The sequence below is a fragment of the Seriola aureovittata genome, chromosome 8 (assembly GCF_021018895.1).
Source record: "Seriola aureovittata isolate HTS-2021-v1 ecotype China chromosome 8, ASM2101889v1, whole genome shotgun sequence".
Taxonomy (NCBI): Eukaryota; Metazoa; Chordata; class Actinopteri; order Carangiformes; family Carangidae; genus Seriola; species Seriola aureovittata.
Window position 1 is genome coordinate 20915618 of NC_079371.1, and position 16864 is coordinate 20932481.

General features: G+C 40.9%; 1 protein-coding gene across 10 annotated transcripts in view; it reads left to right on the forward strand.

The window, feature by feature from the left end:
* tenm2a (teneurin transmembrane protein 2a) overlaps positions 1 to 16864 on the forward strand; it is a 214887-nt gene that overhangs the window by 40664 nt on the left and 157359 nt on the right. For all 10 annotated transcript variants that reach the window (XM_056382479.1, XM_056382482.1, XM_056382485.1 and 7 more), the window contains exon 2: positions 12279 to 12651. In XM_056382479.1, the coding sequence (XP_056238454.1) occupies positions 12426 to 12651 (226 nt within the window). In that variant the 5' untranslated portion in view covers positions 12279 to 12425. The remainder of the gene's footprint in view (positions 1 to 12278; positions 12652 to 16864) is intronic.

A 16864-nucleotide genomic window follows, 5' to 3' on the forward strand; every position in this document is an offset into this window, starting at 1 on the left:
GCTAAGCTTATCTCCTCTAACTAAAAATGAACTGAAACCTTAACTGCCTTACTCAGAAACAGCCAAAACAAATTTATAAGCAATATCTCACAAGAGGGTATCTGCTACACTGAATATGAGCATGCTATAATATGTGTTGGGAAGCTCAGACACGCAAGACACACATGTATTGATTTCATTTTTGGCAACATTTTTATGGTAATCACTTACTTAAAATGTTACTTTATGTTTCTTTATTTTTTTTTCTTTATTTTTTTTTACTTTAAAGGATGACTCCTTTAATTATTGTCAACAAACCCCATGAAAAAAACAAAATCAACCTACTAACAAGTATCTGTGTATCTGGTGCATCTTATTCCTCTTTATTGTTGTCCAAAGACTTTTAAAAATACATCAAGGAGCCACACTGGTGCCCTGGGTGACATTTTCGTTCATTACTATTAATGAATAGTGTGGTTTATTTTGAGTCGAACCCACACACACACCACCTTGCTGCTGAAAATACTCACTACTGCCTAAAATCCGCTGCTGAAAATAGTCCCCAACAAATCCTCAGTTTTCTCCTGTTTGACGAATGTTAATCCTAAAAAAACTACAGCGCCCATCTGTTTGGGTTGTTATGTTGCTTTCCATGACACTTTTATGTGTGAGACCTGTTTTTGAAGATGTGCATCTTCAGGAGGGATAAATGATCATGCTGCAGAGAACTTGGAAAGTGGAAACTTTTGCGAGACTAAAACAATAATGTTTTTAATCTTTTCCTATTGAATAACACCGGCCTTATCCTTTAATTCTCCTTCTGCAACTTTATCTTGAAAAACTGGAATATTCCCTCCGAATAAATGTAAGAAAGTGTTCGAGATGTGTATTTTTGTGTGTGTTAATTTTCCATATTCTCAGGAACGGTACTGACATGCAGTTCCCTTGTTGTCTGTGGGATTAATGTTTGTTGCCGTCATGTTTTTGCTTTTTTCGTCTTTCGACACATGAAGCGCTACATCCTGGAGACATCCCCGCTCTCTACAGGTTGCCATGGTTTTTAAATACCTGTGTTTTAGGCTTGCTATTTTTATATTGTTGTTAAAAGTACTTATACTAAATGTGGTTAAATTCCATGTTCAAAGATGCCGTATGAGATTTTCAATAAACTGAAAATGTAAATGGAGGACAGTCGGTTTATTTATTATTTATTTACATATCAAACAACAGTCAGCTTTTATTCTGTTTGAGACCTCACCATGAACGATTTTACATTCCCCATCTCTGGAGATTGTTGCCCCACAGGCAGAGATGAGGCATGGAGGAAAAAAAAAAAAAAAACATCCTGCGCCAGTTCTACTGAAGTTCAAGAATAAATCACTGAAGCTCGTTTCTGACCTACCTGGGTTGAAGTAAGACACCCATGTGTTGCTCACAATCTGGTCTCCTCCCCGCTCTCCCCCCGTCCATTTGACATTTCAGCCTGAGGAAATGACTCTTCTCTGGCATTTATTCTCTGCTCTGGGGTTGCAAAGCCTTATAACTGCTGTCATTTACACTTTTTAATGTGTGTGTTAGCGCCACACTTTTCTGTTTAGTTAAACAATTGCTGACTTTCCTCCAAAGAGACAGAAGTGGCAGTTAAAAAAAAAAAACAGCTACAGTGTCCCTCAGTATTTCACCTCTGCATAGAGTTATGGCATGCACATGACACACACACACACAGGCGATGCATGTTGTACAGTAAAAGCCAGCCAAAGCCCTCAGTGTGTCACCTCTGTCATAGTGTTAATTAGACAGTGTCACCGTCTGTCCCCAGTGACATTTATTGCACATTTAAATATTTTACCCAGACAGATGGTAAGAATGTCAAGGCGTGACACTGAGTTATTAAGCCCTAGCCCTCTCCCTCGGCGACAGAATGCAGGGCTTGTCAGCACTCGATTGTTTTAATAACTCACTGGCAGTGCCGCAGCAAAGTTTGCCCTGACTCTCTGTGCTGCAGCTAGTTCCTAGGGCACAGGTGAAAGAGCCCACACACTCACATGTGCGCACGGCAGCACACATACGCGCACACACACACACGCGCGGCAGCATGGGCGCGTTTCTGCTGAATGAGGATGAGCAGGAATTCCCTCACTGAATAAAAGAACAGGTAGCATGGCTCTGTGACCCCTCTGCTGACATTATCCATCTGCAGAGTGCCACACTTTTCTATATCGCACATGACCTTCACCTGCGCTAAAGCTGTTGTCAGATGCGCAGCCCAGCATGGATGTGTTCCATAACCTTAGAATATGATACCACAGTGTCACACTACGGTCAGATCTGCCTCAGTCAGTCTCATATATACTCTACTGTGGACATTCAGCCTTCTCTTATTGTTGCAAACAAAATGAGGAGGCAATATACTCATAGTCCAAAGTTCATCCTTTTTTTTAAAATAAAACACAATTTGCTTCAGTAGAAGTAAATCCACATCCCCATGCCATGTGTCTGGGTATCATTTCACCTAGAGAGTTGCTACTCAGTAGGTGGCCTCGATATTTGTATTGTGGTAAATAAAAATGATCTAAGTTGACTTGAGCTGAGTGATAAATTTGTTGTGCAACTGCATGAATTCAACTACGATCTTAAAACTGGTGTAAGCTGTTTTTTGCTCTCCATAGGTGAAACAAAACGAACATGGGGGAATCAGGAGGATTTCCGAGGATGTATTTGGACTTGTTGGTATGCTGAATACTCGTAGCAGCGAGGGCAGGGACACCTGCTTAAATTAAGTTCTGCTGGCAGGTGTTAGGCAGGATCCTTATCAGCTGATGATCAAACAATGGCAGATTGTGTGGCAGAAGCTGCAGCAGCGGTCTCAACAAAAGATTTATACTGAGGTGCACTAGAGAGGGGTAAATATCTGTAAGGATATTAAAATGTCTATTAGATTATTATAAACACAATTTGTGCCAAACAACTTGCAAGTGGGCCAAAGAGGATTCAAAAACGTTTCCAGTAATGTTAGCATGTCCACATAGCGGCACTGTTTGCTACGATATACTTGGTCATAAATTCCATGTTATTGTATCTGATAATAAGAAAAGGTTTTCCCATGAAGAGACAACAAAGTAAACCCAGAAAGTGTGTGAAAGTAGCCAGAAAATGAGCTGAACCCACTTGTCAACATTATTACATGCTACATTTGCTAAACGGACTTGCAGTTACTTAAGGATTACAGTGTAAAATTAGCATTAACTACTAAGCGAGCGCAATTTTTCTGCACCAAATTTTGGCGTCGTTTCTTTGCCATATTGAGGAGACAGTGGAATGAAATTGTGATTGAAAATGTGTGAAGAAGAGGGAATGAATGGAAGTTTCTAGTATGCCTGGCACAGCTATGGCATCTGTCTGAAATGGTCCCAGGTTTTGTGGAGAGACAAATATTGATTTGTCGGTGCTTTATTTTCTGTGTGTACTGTAACAAGCCTGTAGCCCCCAAAGTGGACTCCTGGCATCCGCAGCTACTGTGTAAAAATTCTACTCCTCTGTTGTTTTTGAAACAGTACAAGTCTATAATATAAGCCAGGTTTGTTTAGTTATTCTGGTTATATCCTCCCCGCTGTCGCCATGCCTCATTCCCACAGCTCATTCTCATCTTGTCCGTCATTTCTCCCATGAGTTTTTGAGCTATGTGTAATTACCCAGTTTGTTTGCACCTTGGCTCTAACTGCCTGTCTTGTCGCAGCCAGCTTGTGTTCACAGGAAGCATGTGTGTATGTGCGCGAGCGAGGTTTTGCATGCGGCAATCAGTCTTTGGCAAATATGGGTGTGACGGGGAAGAGCCACGCAACAGCACAAGTGTGTTTCTCAGCACATGTGTGCGTCACCCCGAGCCCACTCTGGCAGACATGGAGAGACAGAGAGAGGGACCTTGTCGTCTCTAATCCCTTTGTTTTGAGTCAGATTAGAGCTTTGCGAGGCGTTTGCGAGGCCTGCAGAATGTGGATTTAAGGATTAGTCTAATAAACAGAGGCTCTGTGGCACTCTGCAGCCCAGTGTGGAGATTACATAGGCACCGAGAGCAAGGAAGAGAGAGGGCTGGATTGTTTCCCCCACCCCTTCATTTCCATCCTGACAAATGAGAGGAGAAGAGACATAGAGTAGAAAATACAAGGTGGATAAGGTCTCTTCCCAGTTCCTGATCTGTGTGGCAACTTTCATCCGTCTCACTCCCTGCTGGGAGTCACATGCGCAGACCTTGAGACGTGGCAGCTCTTATCCCATACTCTTGTATGACCTCAGCTATACCTCATAATTATTGCATTCAGGCTGGCCGATCATGGGGGATGTTCACTCATTCATTGTGATGATACTCGGCAAATATAGCACAGATTGAGTACTTGGTATTAACTCAGAAGCCTAAGAGGAAAACAAGTATTAGACCACATCTTCACTACTTTGCTCGTCAACATTTTCTAACACGTCACTGCAGTTTGAAAGTCAACTCGCAGAGATTTGAGCCATGACAGAACTAGGTTCAATTACAGAGAATACATCTTGTTTTATTTTTGCAAGTGACCTTATTGTTGTGTGGCAGTGCAGATGAAAGGCGGCCTAATTTGTAAAGTCTACCACTGACTTATGGTGTTCTCACTTGCTAATGAGGGGCTCCAGAATCTAAAATATGAGAGTTCGCTGCACAAACATCACCTCATTCAGAAGCAAAGTTGTGGGACATTTAAATTCAGAGGAGACACAGCAATCAAGCGCTGACCTCGTGAAAATTATCACATGAATTTGATAGCTTTGTGCATTTCAGCTGCAATATTATTTTTGTACCCTTCCTGCGATGTGCTATTATTGTATGGAAGCTGAAAAAAATGGCTTTAGTGCATCAATATCACATGTCATTGTCAATGACAGAAAATAAAATACATGCCAGCTGATGCTAGTGAATACTGTCCTTAATAAGCAAGTGATTTTTTCCCATTTGGCTCAAAGAAGTGTTGGAGGTAATGGGGCGAGGTGTGTGGGAGAGAGAGTGATGAAATGTTTCCTGTCCTGCACGCCCCTCAGCTGTTGGCTCACAGATCATCTTGGATCCAAAATGGACCGCAGTTTCCAGTTGAACTGGAGCCATGCAAGCAGCCCCAGCCATCCTTGTGTGTATACTGTGTGTGTGTGTGTGCCTGTGCGTGTCTGTCTAAATATGCATTTTATATGTGCGAGTCTTTGCGCGTGTGTGCGAGTGTGCACTTTCAATGCCACCCGAGATCGAAGACATGATTAATGACTCTTCAGGGTGAGGAGCCTCTCAGTCAGCGCCCAGTCCAAAGCTCATACAAGGCTTCTGTGTGTGTGTCAGTGTGTGTGTTAGAGACAGAATGATAGAGGTCATGGTGTGGTTATAGATGTGGATACATACAGGAATATTTATGTATGCTAATACACGTGTATATGACTTTCAGTATACACACACAGGAAGTAATCAGGATGCCCAGCCCTGACACTGAAGCTCCCATGAGCCTTCTCGCTAAACACACACATTTTTCCATACAGATTGATTTGTTATCCGTACAGTGAAATTTAAAGTATATATTGAGACATCTGTTGAAGAAGCTATTAATTACCATATATAGTTTAAAATGCTCGATGAATAAAATCCAGTATGCACCCTGAGAAAAGATTTCATCGTGAAAAACACAAATTAAACATAAGGATTTACACTTATGAGATATGATGTCAAGAATAAGCTGCTCTGAGGGGAAATCTGAATTAGTAATTGGATGCTTTGATGAACTGCATGTACAATGTTTTAATCTTAAACATATTAGGACTTGGACGAGTTGGACGCTCCTCCTGAAATCAAGATGCGCAGAGGTTTTTTTTTTGTGATGTGTAATTGAGTACAAGTCTCATACGAGGATTTGTTTTTCCTCTTTATTCTCACGCAACCTCTCTGTACTCCACTCTCTCCCTGTCTACTCTTTTGTTTTTCTCAGTCACTCTGTGTCTTCATCTCTTTGTCTTTGTGAACAAACTGTGTAAACAACTTAATTTGAGCGGCATCACAAAAACAGCAGAAAATTGAAGCCAAATGCTTTATAGCCACAATTTTGTCTTTTGTGATAACAGGGCCTTGTGTTTTCAATAGACCATCTTTTGCTATTTAAATTCCTTTCAAAAAAAAAAAAAAAGAGAAAGAAAAAAGACATAAAATTAACAACTTTATCTCCTGTTGACAAAAAGTGTTGGAGAAGTGGATGATTTTTCTGATGGAAAGGCTCCATGCTGTGTTTTATCTGGCTTTTAGCTGCCAGTCTTTTTGGTTGATTGTTGGTCTTAGTTTGGTTACAATTGAATTAAATGAGCCAGGTAATGGCTGCTTTACCAACTTGAAGATAAGATAAGATAAGATTAGATAAGATAAGATAAGATAAGATGCTTAAAGGAATAAAGAAGATAAAAAAATACAGTAAGGAAAGTTAAAAGAACAAATGAAAAAACTTTTCCATGTTTAATATGGAAATAAAAAACTATGTATTCCAACACTGAACAAGTATGTAAATTAGTAGCCAAAGTAGCAGTAGAAGTAAAAATGTGTAACAAAAATGGAAGAGTTTTAGATTTTTAGCTTGAAATGAGAGAAACAATTTTTTTTATGAGTTTAAAAACTTTCTGTGTCTATACAATACTGGTCAAACATAGAGGAACACTCCCATTTTTTGTTTTGAAATTTAATTAGCTCAAGTCAAATCCAGTCCAACTCAATTTGGTTACCTTAAAATGGACTGCACTTTTCTAGTCTTTACCACTCCAAGAACTTTACAATACTTGCCACATTTCCCCATTCACTCACACATTCATACATCACACCCATACACACACTTGTAAACTGATGGAACAGACATTTTGCTCAAGGACACTTTGACACTGGAGGATTGAACCACCCACCCTCTGATTAGCAAATGACCCACTCTACATCCTGAGCCACAACCTCAACTTACAGTTTTCCTGCAGCAATGGAAGCAAATGAAAACTTCAACGTTAACGCAAACAATTCCTACAGGTGTCCTGATTTTTCTCGATGACTGACAAACCCTCTGTAAACTGTGTTACTAGGCCTTCTCATACATTATTAGGACAATGCTGTACTGCAGGAAGTAGCACTATTGCTGTCAGGATGGTGAGAAAAAGAAAACAGAAAAAGAAAGGAACTAGACGCTGAATTCGTCCTGATGACATGTTTTTGGCTGCAATCCGAGTCCTTTAATACTGGGCATTTGCCAATACCGAGTCCAATCTGATACTTATATTTACATTACTTAAATATTGATTGAACAGCCTATATATCTGACTCATTGAAATAAAACAGCTGTAGACTGCTTTATCTCACACACATTTTTTATGAGCGTCTTGATCCAAATATTGAAGGTCACGGTTCAAAACTATAAAGTTTATAAGCTGAAATTATTGATATGAATAAAAGTTCAGTTGGGAGAATGTCTCCCTTGACAGTGGCATGATGTGATCCGCTGGAAAGGAGACGTCTCACTCTGTTGAATTTGTTGAAACTAAAGAAACAATGGTTCTGCATTATTCCCTCACTCACTATCTTTTACAAGTCTTGACAGCGATGTGCAGAGGGCACACAAACTGACAACAGCCAAGTTTAATTTAGGCCTGTCATCGAGTGTTTCACAAAATGAACATTAATTAGTGGCAGCTAATATGATGTACCGCCGGCGACATTTGTCATTTTAACTGGCAAAAGTGAAGCTGAGCACCAGCTAAAATGAGAAGCTGCGAGCTGATTGTTTTCTACGCTGCTTTGCTAACGACAATTGGCGTTTGAGTTTTGAGTGAATTGGTGTATTTGTCCAATCTCACGATATCAATCCATTAAAATTTACCCAGATTAGCACACAAAGCCACTGAAATACACAAAAAGATGTAGAATAAGAATAAGTCAGTAAATGTAAGGGGCAGTTTGGAGCAGATACAGACAGTGAACGCACCCTGAGCTTCCTCCTAGTTGGCTGCAGTAGGAGTCATCTGGACAGGAAGCCTCCCACAGTGTGATTGCCCTGAACAGCATCTATACTAGCTCTCACCCACCGCCCCCGTGCTTATTTGTTTGATAAATGAGAGCAGTGGCTGGATGTAATCTTGGCGGCTAATTTTCTTTGGGTATCCAGCCAATGCACATGTAACCATTACAAATGCAGTGAAATGATATGCGGTGCCGAGCCGGGTCGATTTTGATCAACGCGTTCCCAGAGCTGGTTGTCTCTGCAGCAGTTTTCTTCATGCAGATTTAAGGCATGATGCAACAAAACACAAAACACCTCAGGCGATTTCAATCCACACATGCACTAATGCACCTGCTGTTGAAACAGTGGAGACAAGGAGTGTCTTCTTGGTTTGACAAAATGCGTTTTAAAACATTTTTTTAATTGCCGTTCTGACTGTATAAGTTACCTCAGATAGACTTAAACAAGCATTTACAGGAGAAAAAAGTAGTCTTGTTCACAGCTTAAAACTGTTTTAAAGCTTACTCTGTCAGAATGTCTCAGGTGTATTTAGATTTTGACAGGGTAAGAAAAATAGCTGCTCATTTTTCATGTGTAAGAAACACTCTTGATGCATGTGATTACAGACAAGATTTAGGAAAACACCGTTTCTTAAAATATCTGCATCTGTCTGCCTTCTCTTCTTTGGCATTTGGATTCTGCTCCTTCAGAGGTTGACCGGTTTGAATTGGGAAACCATCTTGTTTGATGCTCACTAATCCATTGATGTCATTAGCTTCCTATTAACTGGATGTGATTTCTAGTTACACTGGATTTACGTTGTGTCATTCTCCATATTTTTCTTCCCAAGCACTTATTTGCAGAGAAAAGGCCATTATCTGTACCAAACTTCACCTCTGTAATTTCAAAAATGAATTCTCCACCCTCCCTGTCTTCTTCCAATTACATTTCTCATTCTGCCTGGATTTCATGGTCACTTCACGGTCACACACATGTCTCTTTCCTCCTTCGTCTAACCACCCTTTCCCGCCTGTCAAGGAAACACAGTTACTCTGCAGGCTCTTGCGGTTTTGCATACATGTGTGAGGTTTGTCTGTGTGGGATGCATGCATCCGCTCCCGTGGTTGGTTGTATACCTTCAAATCAGGGTAGAGTCAGAATGACAATAAGTCATTATACCTCCTGATAAATGAGATAATCCGCCTCAGCACAATGATCAGGGGAGGTTGGGATGCTGTCACTGGAGTAATTAACAAGAAAAAGTTTGGTGTGTGTACGTGTACGAAGGTTGTGTGCGTCGGCGACCTTGAAGAAAACACCTGCGTGGGTGGAATGTGATTGATATCGGTTCCAGATCTCATGATTGACCCCCTCGGCGTTCTCTACTTCCGTCATCTATCTCGCATTCTGTGTCCTTTCTCCTCCTACTGCTCAAGTAACATTACACCTGAAAACTGCTCCTGTCCGAGTGTGACTGCTACACACACCTGTTACTTGAAGGATTTTCTATTGACTTATATTCATTTAACCCCAGCTGTTACCACTGACATGTACAGTTTAACGCCACTTTTCAAGGTATAGGTATAACATTTAGGAAACTATGCTTGTTTGAGCTGGGAGGCAATTAGCCTAGCATAGCATTAAACAGAAGGCTTGAGGTCACAGAGTTATGTTTTGTAACTTCTTTTTTTTAAGCAGTTCTACAAGCTCGTGCAACACAAAAGAATTGCTCATTTAAAATTTCTTTCATCTGTAGCCTAAATGAGGATTCACCACAGAACATGCTGTTAGAAGTTATTAGTTATTTGAAACATTTGAACAGTTTTGACCTTAACTTTTATCTTTGTTTGCTATCTTTGATCAAATTCTTAACAAAAAAAAATGGAGAAAAAAAAAACTACAGCCTCCATGGAAATTTACAAGCACAGTAGTGCAGCTACTTTGATATCCACCAAAGCTCTCATCTAATGTAATTTTTACAACTTTTGGGCTTTAACTTCTGCTATCTGAAACTTCTCTCCTTATGGGAAATAGTGTTTGTTGAATGATGCTAAAACAGAAAAATCAAATAAGCAACTACATTAGAATGTTTTTCAAATGTACCATCTTTACCTAGACATATGGTTGCACACATGCAACATTCTGCTGAGGGAGGTTATCTTGCAAGGTTGGATTCTTTCTGTTATTACACACGTCTGTGTGATTTTTAACGAGATTTTCTTGCCTCTGGAACAATTTATGGCTCTCTATAGCCTAACAGCCAGGCATTGTGGCTTCCCATATTTCTTGTTGTTACCTAGAAGTTGCCAGGTAACCAGCACTACAGGTGGAGTTGCTACACAGCAGCACTGGGCAGATGGATAAAATGTTGATAAAAAAAAAATAAAAAATCCTCAAGGCAAAAAGAAAAGCAATGGACAAAAAGGTGTTAATTGTTGTGAACTTTAAAGGTGCTGGTAGGCTTGCTATTTACCCTTGCTTCCTGTCTTTAAGCTAAACTAAGCAAATCACCTCCTGGCTCCAGCTGTATATTTTACATACAGACATGAGAGTCGTATAAATCTCATTAAACCCTTTCTCCTGAAAGTGAATAAGTACATATATCTTAGGAACTCAGCATACACACATACGCACCCCCAGCTACACACACTCACAAAGCCTCGTTCGGCCATTGTTTGCATAATGCCAGTCACAATGTCCCCCCATTTCCCGAGCCAGTATCCCTCTCTATTTCCTCACCCTCCATTCAAGGTACAAACACATTAAGGTTGAACTCCTAATAGCCTATGTGATGGATGCTAGAGCATAATGAGCTCTTTATGAGACTTAATACCTACTGTTAATCAATGGACATAGCAGGGCACTTTTCAATACTACTTTCTAAGCATTTTAAAATGATCCCTCATTGAATAGATTGACTCACATTCTGTATCCTTCTCTCTCTTTTTCTCCCTTCTCATTCTTCCTCCGTCCCAGCATGCAATTAGTTGCATCACATATTCTGAATCAGATGATGCCTGTTCTTTAGAAATGTCCCTGCCCGCTCTGATATTGATAAATGCGATCCAGACTGAGAGATATTTTGATGAAAATGCAATGCTACGCTTTAATGCAGTGGGTGGACCAGACTTTCCTCGGCCTGGAGCAACAGAAACATGGATGACCTATTTATTACCATAAATATCCCATACAGGCAGCTGCTGGAAGCATTCCTGTCAATTACTGCTGGTTGTTGTATTGTTGTACTTTGATCTTTAGCTGCTAATGTAATGCACTGCTCAAGGCCGCTGCACAAGTATCATGCCGTATTAGCATCATAATCATGTATAATCTGCATCCACAAGTATAAGATTTGAATAGATTAAAAAGGGGCTGTCTGTGATGCAACAGAAGTGGACAGATCAGGCGTGAGCACGGAGGAGGTGATGTCTTGATGTGCACGTTTAGTTTTGTTACAAGTTGTATTACAAGCTGTGTCAAGTTCAGGTAACACTGTTATCTCAGCACAGGTACCTCCATACTGTATATGTGCATTTGTGTGTGTGTGTGTGTGTGTGTGTGTGTGTGTGTGTGTGTGTGTCTGTGTCTGTGTCTGTGTCTGCGTCTGGGTGTGTTTGATTATCCCTTACACCCTCTAAGGGAGCAGGATTCATTCTCACTCTGATAATGAGGGAGAGACTAGCAATGCCCTCAAGTCATTTCTCCTCTTCTTCCAGCCTTCCTGTTGCATCCGGCTGCTTTCCTTTCCCTCTCGCCCTTTACCTTTTTCCAATCTAGATTTTGTCTCTTTTCCCATCATTCAGCTTTACAACCCCCCTTTTTTTTTCTTCCTTTCTTTCTGTATTATCTGCCCCCCACTTGTCATCATTGTTTTCCTTTTGTGTGTCAGTATTCATGCGTCGCTGACATCAGTTTAGTATGACTGGACCGTGTTTGAGTCATTCTCTGTGTTTATGTCATAGATTTAAATGCTGGCTGACCATTTTTCATCAGCCTGGACGATGGTTGACTATCTCTGTGGACCACAGCGCTGGCAGCTCTGTTTCTCCCCACAATAGCCTTACTTATCTCGCATCAATACTCTGATGTGTTACATATTTGCCTGCTCTAATGTCCATTCTCCGCGCTCCTTCTTACCTAACTTTCCCTGTAGATTCTCTGGGGAGTGCAAAGCAAGAGTGAGTCACAGCAGTGCATCCATTAATTTTATACCAACCTTTCGCTGTCTTTTCTGCTCTCTCCATCTCTCTCCCTCTCTCTATCTCTGTTTTCCAGGTGACTGAAGTGGAGATTGACATAACGGAGGCCCGCTAGGAGGCCCTTCCATCTCCCCCCACCACCACCTCCTCCTCTTCCTCCTCTTCCACCGCCTTCTCCGCAGCTTACATCTCTCCTCCCTGCTTCCCCACCCTCCCCGCCACCATGGATCTGAAGGATCGTAGGCACCGTTCCCTGACCAGAGGCCGTTGCTCCAAAGACTCCCAGTACAACACTTCTTCCTTGGATGCAGATGAATGTCGTGTGCCAACGCAGAAGTCCTATAGCTCCAGCGAGACGCTCAAGGCCTTCGACCACGAGCAGAGGCTGCACTACGGCGGCTGTGTGACTGACCTGGTTCACCACGAGGCGGATGAGTACTCGAGGCAAGGTGAGTTTGTAGAGTCCTTTCGAATATTTTATTATACAATAGTTTTGGGCTCAATCCATGCTTTGCTGGACTGGAGACACTGGAAAATAAAGTGCATTTTATGAACTTAAATGAATAGTCCATCACTTTGGGAAACATGTTTATTCACTTGCTAGCAGAGAGTTAGATTAGAATATGGACACAGGCCTCATGTCTGTACAGTAATTTAAACTACAGCCAGCAGCTGATTAGCTTAGCCTAGCATAACTAGACAAACAGGGTTTAACAGCTAGCTAATGGAATACACCTCACTAATTAACACACTATAGCTTGTTTGTTTACTCAGCACAGAAATGTGTGAAAACAAAAAAGTTGAAGTGTTTCAATGGGTTGTCAGCTAAGAATTTGTGCTACGTCAGTTAGTGGTTAATGTGTACTTCTGTATGACAACTATGTAGCTACAGCCAGTTAGCTTGGCTCCGAACAAAGACGGAAACCAGGGGGAATCAGCTAGCATGGCTCTTTTTAAAGGGTAAAAAAAAAATCTGCTTTACCGACACATCTTAACGTCAATTATACTTCATACAAAAACTGAAGTTTAAAGGCTACTTGTTGTGGTTTTGTCTTTTTTTTTTTTTTTAACTAGGGGAGCTGTTTCCCCCTGCTTTTCCGTATTAGCAACCTTCCCCTCAGACCAGTGATTGTGCTGAACTAAACAGCTGCTGGTGGTAGCCTGATATTAACTGTACAGACATGAAAATGGTATCAATCTTCTCATCTAATTCTCGGCAAGGAACCGAGTAAGCATATTTTCCCAAAATGTCAAACTATTTATAGTTAGTTAATTTGCATAAAACATTTGGGACAGTATTATTAAGCATGGCTGGGATGGTTTTGCAGGTTTCATAAAAAGGAGTTCATGAGATGTTGTATGGTTCTGTTACAATAAGTATTTCATACTGTCTACATGTAACAGATACTGAAGGCTGCAAATTGAATCTAAAAAGCAAAACTAAAAACTCAAGGTCGTGGCAATTTCCTGTCAAAATGTTACCAATAATTTCAGCTCTCTAAACCCTGCACATACGGTTGAGCCAGGCGTAGCCAAATTGGGCCCTTGCAGTCCTGTTATGTGATTCTAATATTACCTAAACATCTGGTATCACACATCCATCAGTCACATTGTTGCACATGTAAATGTTTTCCAGCTGCATACTACTTTTAGCCACTGTGTGCTTTCTTGTCAGGCAAGCTGTTAATGTAATCAGATGGTGTAAATGCTGCACTTTGCAGCAGAGGACCAAAGCAGACCTTTAGCACTGGTGAGCCTGTCATAATGAACTTCTGTATCCCCCGGTGAGCAAGTTAGCCGATAGGCCGATAGGTCATCTCTAAAGGGGTGGGCCTGTTCACATAGGCATGTCTTTAAACTGTGTGTGTGTATGTGTGTGCATGTGTGTATGTTGCGGAGGGACATGAAACAGGCGGTATCGATCCCTGGCTGGTGAAAGGAGTCAGATTCAATGGGATTGATCTGTGCTAAGCTCTGTTTTCTCTGCATGGACACAGACAGGAGAGGGTGAGAGCTCAGTGCAATGCAATACAACAATGCAGAAGACAGTAGAATAACACTAAAAATCCCCCTAAGAAATAAATAAATAAATGAGTGTGTTTGAAAGTCCTTGATGGCATTTTCCAAATGGAACATCTTCATTATAGCTTGAAAAGGCAGACCTCCTCTCAAGGTTTCATGTCTAACTGTGCGTGGTTTCAAGAAATAAGAGAAATGGATCAATGTGACAGTAGCTTAAAGAAGAAAATGTATTATGGAACTGGAAAAATGTTTTTTAAAGAAAAGAATACAATAGAAAAGCATACTTTGTAGTACGGAGGCAAAGGTAACCATAGAAAATAGAGGATTGATTGGCACGACGGATGAAAGACTGGAAGTCAGTGGTGTGTGCTGTTCGGACACACTCCACTGCTGCACTGAGCTGACCTCACACCGGGCGATAGCTGGTCGATACCACAGTCCTCTCAGCCTATCAGCTCCCTTCAAAAGCCCAGAGCCACAGATGCATCGTGGGAAGTGTGGCCACAGGAGACCAACAGTGTTGCAGCACCATATGGACTGTGACACCACGGGAGGAGGAGTAGTGCTGGAAGGAGGGAGAAAGAAAAGCAAAGGAGTTAGAGTGAGAACGACGCAGCGAGAGAAGCAGCAGATAAACAGTTCTCTTCATCTCTCAACCAGATATTTTTATTTATAACTAATACATGAGAGTGAGGGATTGAGACAATGAATTCTTCTTTTGAACAGCTTGTAGTTTACAGGCAAGATGGTACAAGTAGACAGAAACTTTATTTTCTTCACCAGGAACCACTAAAACAAGACATGAGGGAGACTGAATCCAGATAATGTCCTTGTTGTTTTACTGAATAATCAACAATGTTTTGAAGGAGAGGTTTGATATCTGAACTGACCTGTGTTATTAGTAATTCATGCGCTGATGGGGCCACACTAGAAAATGTGATTATCTTTGATTAAATTATAATGATGTTATTCTTTTTGGTTGGGCGAGCCATCATGGCTTCTCTGCTTCTTGCTGAGGAGTTTTGAGGTCATCCGAAACTATTCTCAGACGGTAATTTTTGCTTAAATGGTTACGTGTGGCACAGGCAATTTGCAGGTCTGTGGTGTGCTAATGCATATTGACTTGCCCTTACACATTATATTCATGTGTGAGACAAAGAGGTGTGAGTAATGCACAGGTGGGGCCTGGGCACTGAAACATGCAGTTATAATCACACAAAGTCCTATTCCTCAGTAGCTCACTGACTCACCTGTAGTACTTTGAGAAAGCTTCAAAATTTTCATTATTTTTGTAGCTTACACTTCTTTCATTCTGCACATGCACAATGCACATATTCACACATATTCACACATATTCACACATATTCACAAGTCAGTTTTTCTCGGGGCTGCTTTTGTAATTTTTGAAAAATCTTTTGCTCTGAGTTATTCAGTGCAAATTATTAGGTGTATAGCAGATGTCCTCAGGTTGTGTTCTGAGTGAAATAAAAGAGCATGGGTGACGTCTTGGAGCACAACTCCAAGGACGTGAAGACTTTTTTTCAGTTGTCCGAATCATGCTTACAGGTATACAAACAGGTGTGTAACAGATGTTGCTTTCATGTAAAAGCTTAAGCAAATAGTGGCGTTCTTACTGTATCACTGCGCGTGCACAGAAGTTGTGTTGTAGCTTACTGCAGTCTGACTCGAAAGATATCACTGACTTCTAAAATAACTTACTTAGTGCACATCATTACGCATGAAAAGCACCACTGGAACTTCAGTGTTTCCTGAGGCGTAAATCCAACTTAAAAAGGAACATCATCTCCCTTCAGAACCATATCTGGAGTGTTGGGAGTCCTTTTGGGGCGTTGTATATTTATGTTTAGTGGCTCTGTTCCTCCCTGGCATGAAGTATTTTCTGTGGACTTACCTCCCAGCCCATCAGGCAACTGTGTGCTGCTTTAAAATGAGCTGATGTTATTGACCTCCGTTTAGGCCCGCCCCAAGTCTGTATGCTGGTAATGTATTCCTCCTACATCCAACATATTTGGTTTGTGCTTGCATTTGCACTTGCGCTTGCACTTGCATCCAGTTTCAGAAAAAGATACTGTAACATATTTGTCTCTATTGTGCGCTATATATTTTTTTTAATATTTGCTGACCATACATCTGCATGAAAGAGACAGAAATTGTACCTCTGACTTATGTACAGTTAAATGTCATCCAGAGGTCAAAACCAGGTGGTTGTGACAGCTGTTTCCCTCAGTCAGAGATACAATCGACCAGTCGGAGCTTAGTGAGCGGGATTAAGAAGTGGGACATCATCTTACTACGTAAGGTATCTGCTCACATTCATTAAAGATACAAACAGAAAACAGTGACAAGCAGAGCGGCTGCACAGACTGCATCAAGGATGAATAAATGAGATGAAACTTAATGGTAATTCAGTCTCATTATCTGGCCGCCATTGAGAGACAAAAGAAAGCACTGTTGTATTGTACAGTATATTGTTGTATAATGTCGAAATCCCTTTTTCAAAGAACGTAACTATACCAGGCTGAAGATGCTATCTTAACATGTGCAAGTTTCAAGCAAATCCTTTTTAATTTCAGGCTTGTTTTTTTTTTTTTCAGCGATTGAACACTAGCTATACCAAAT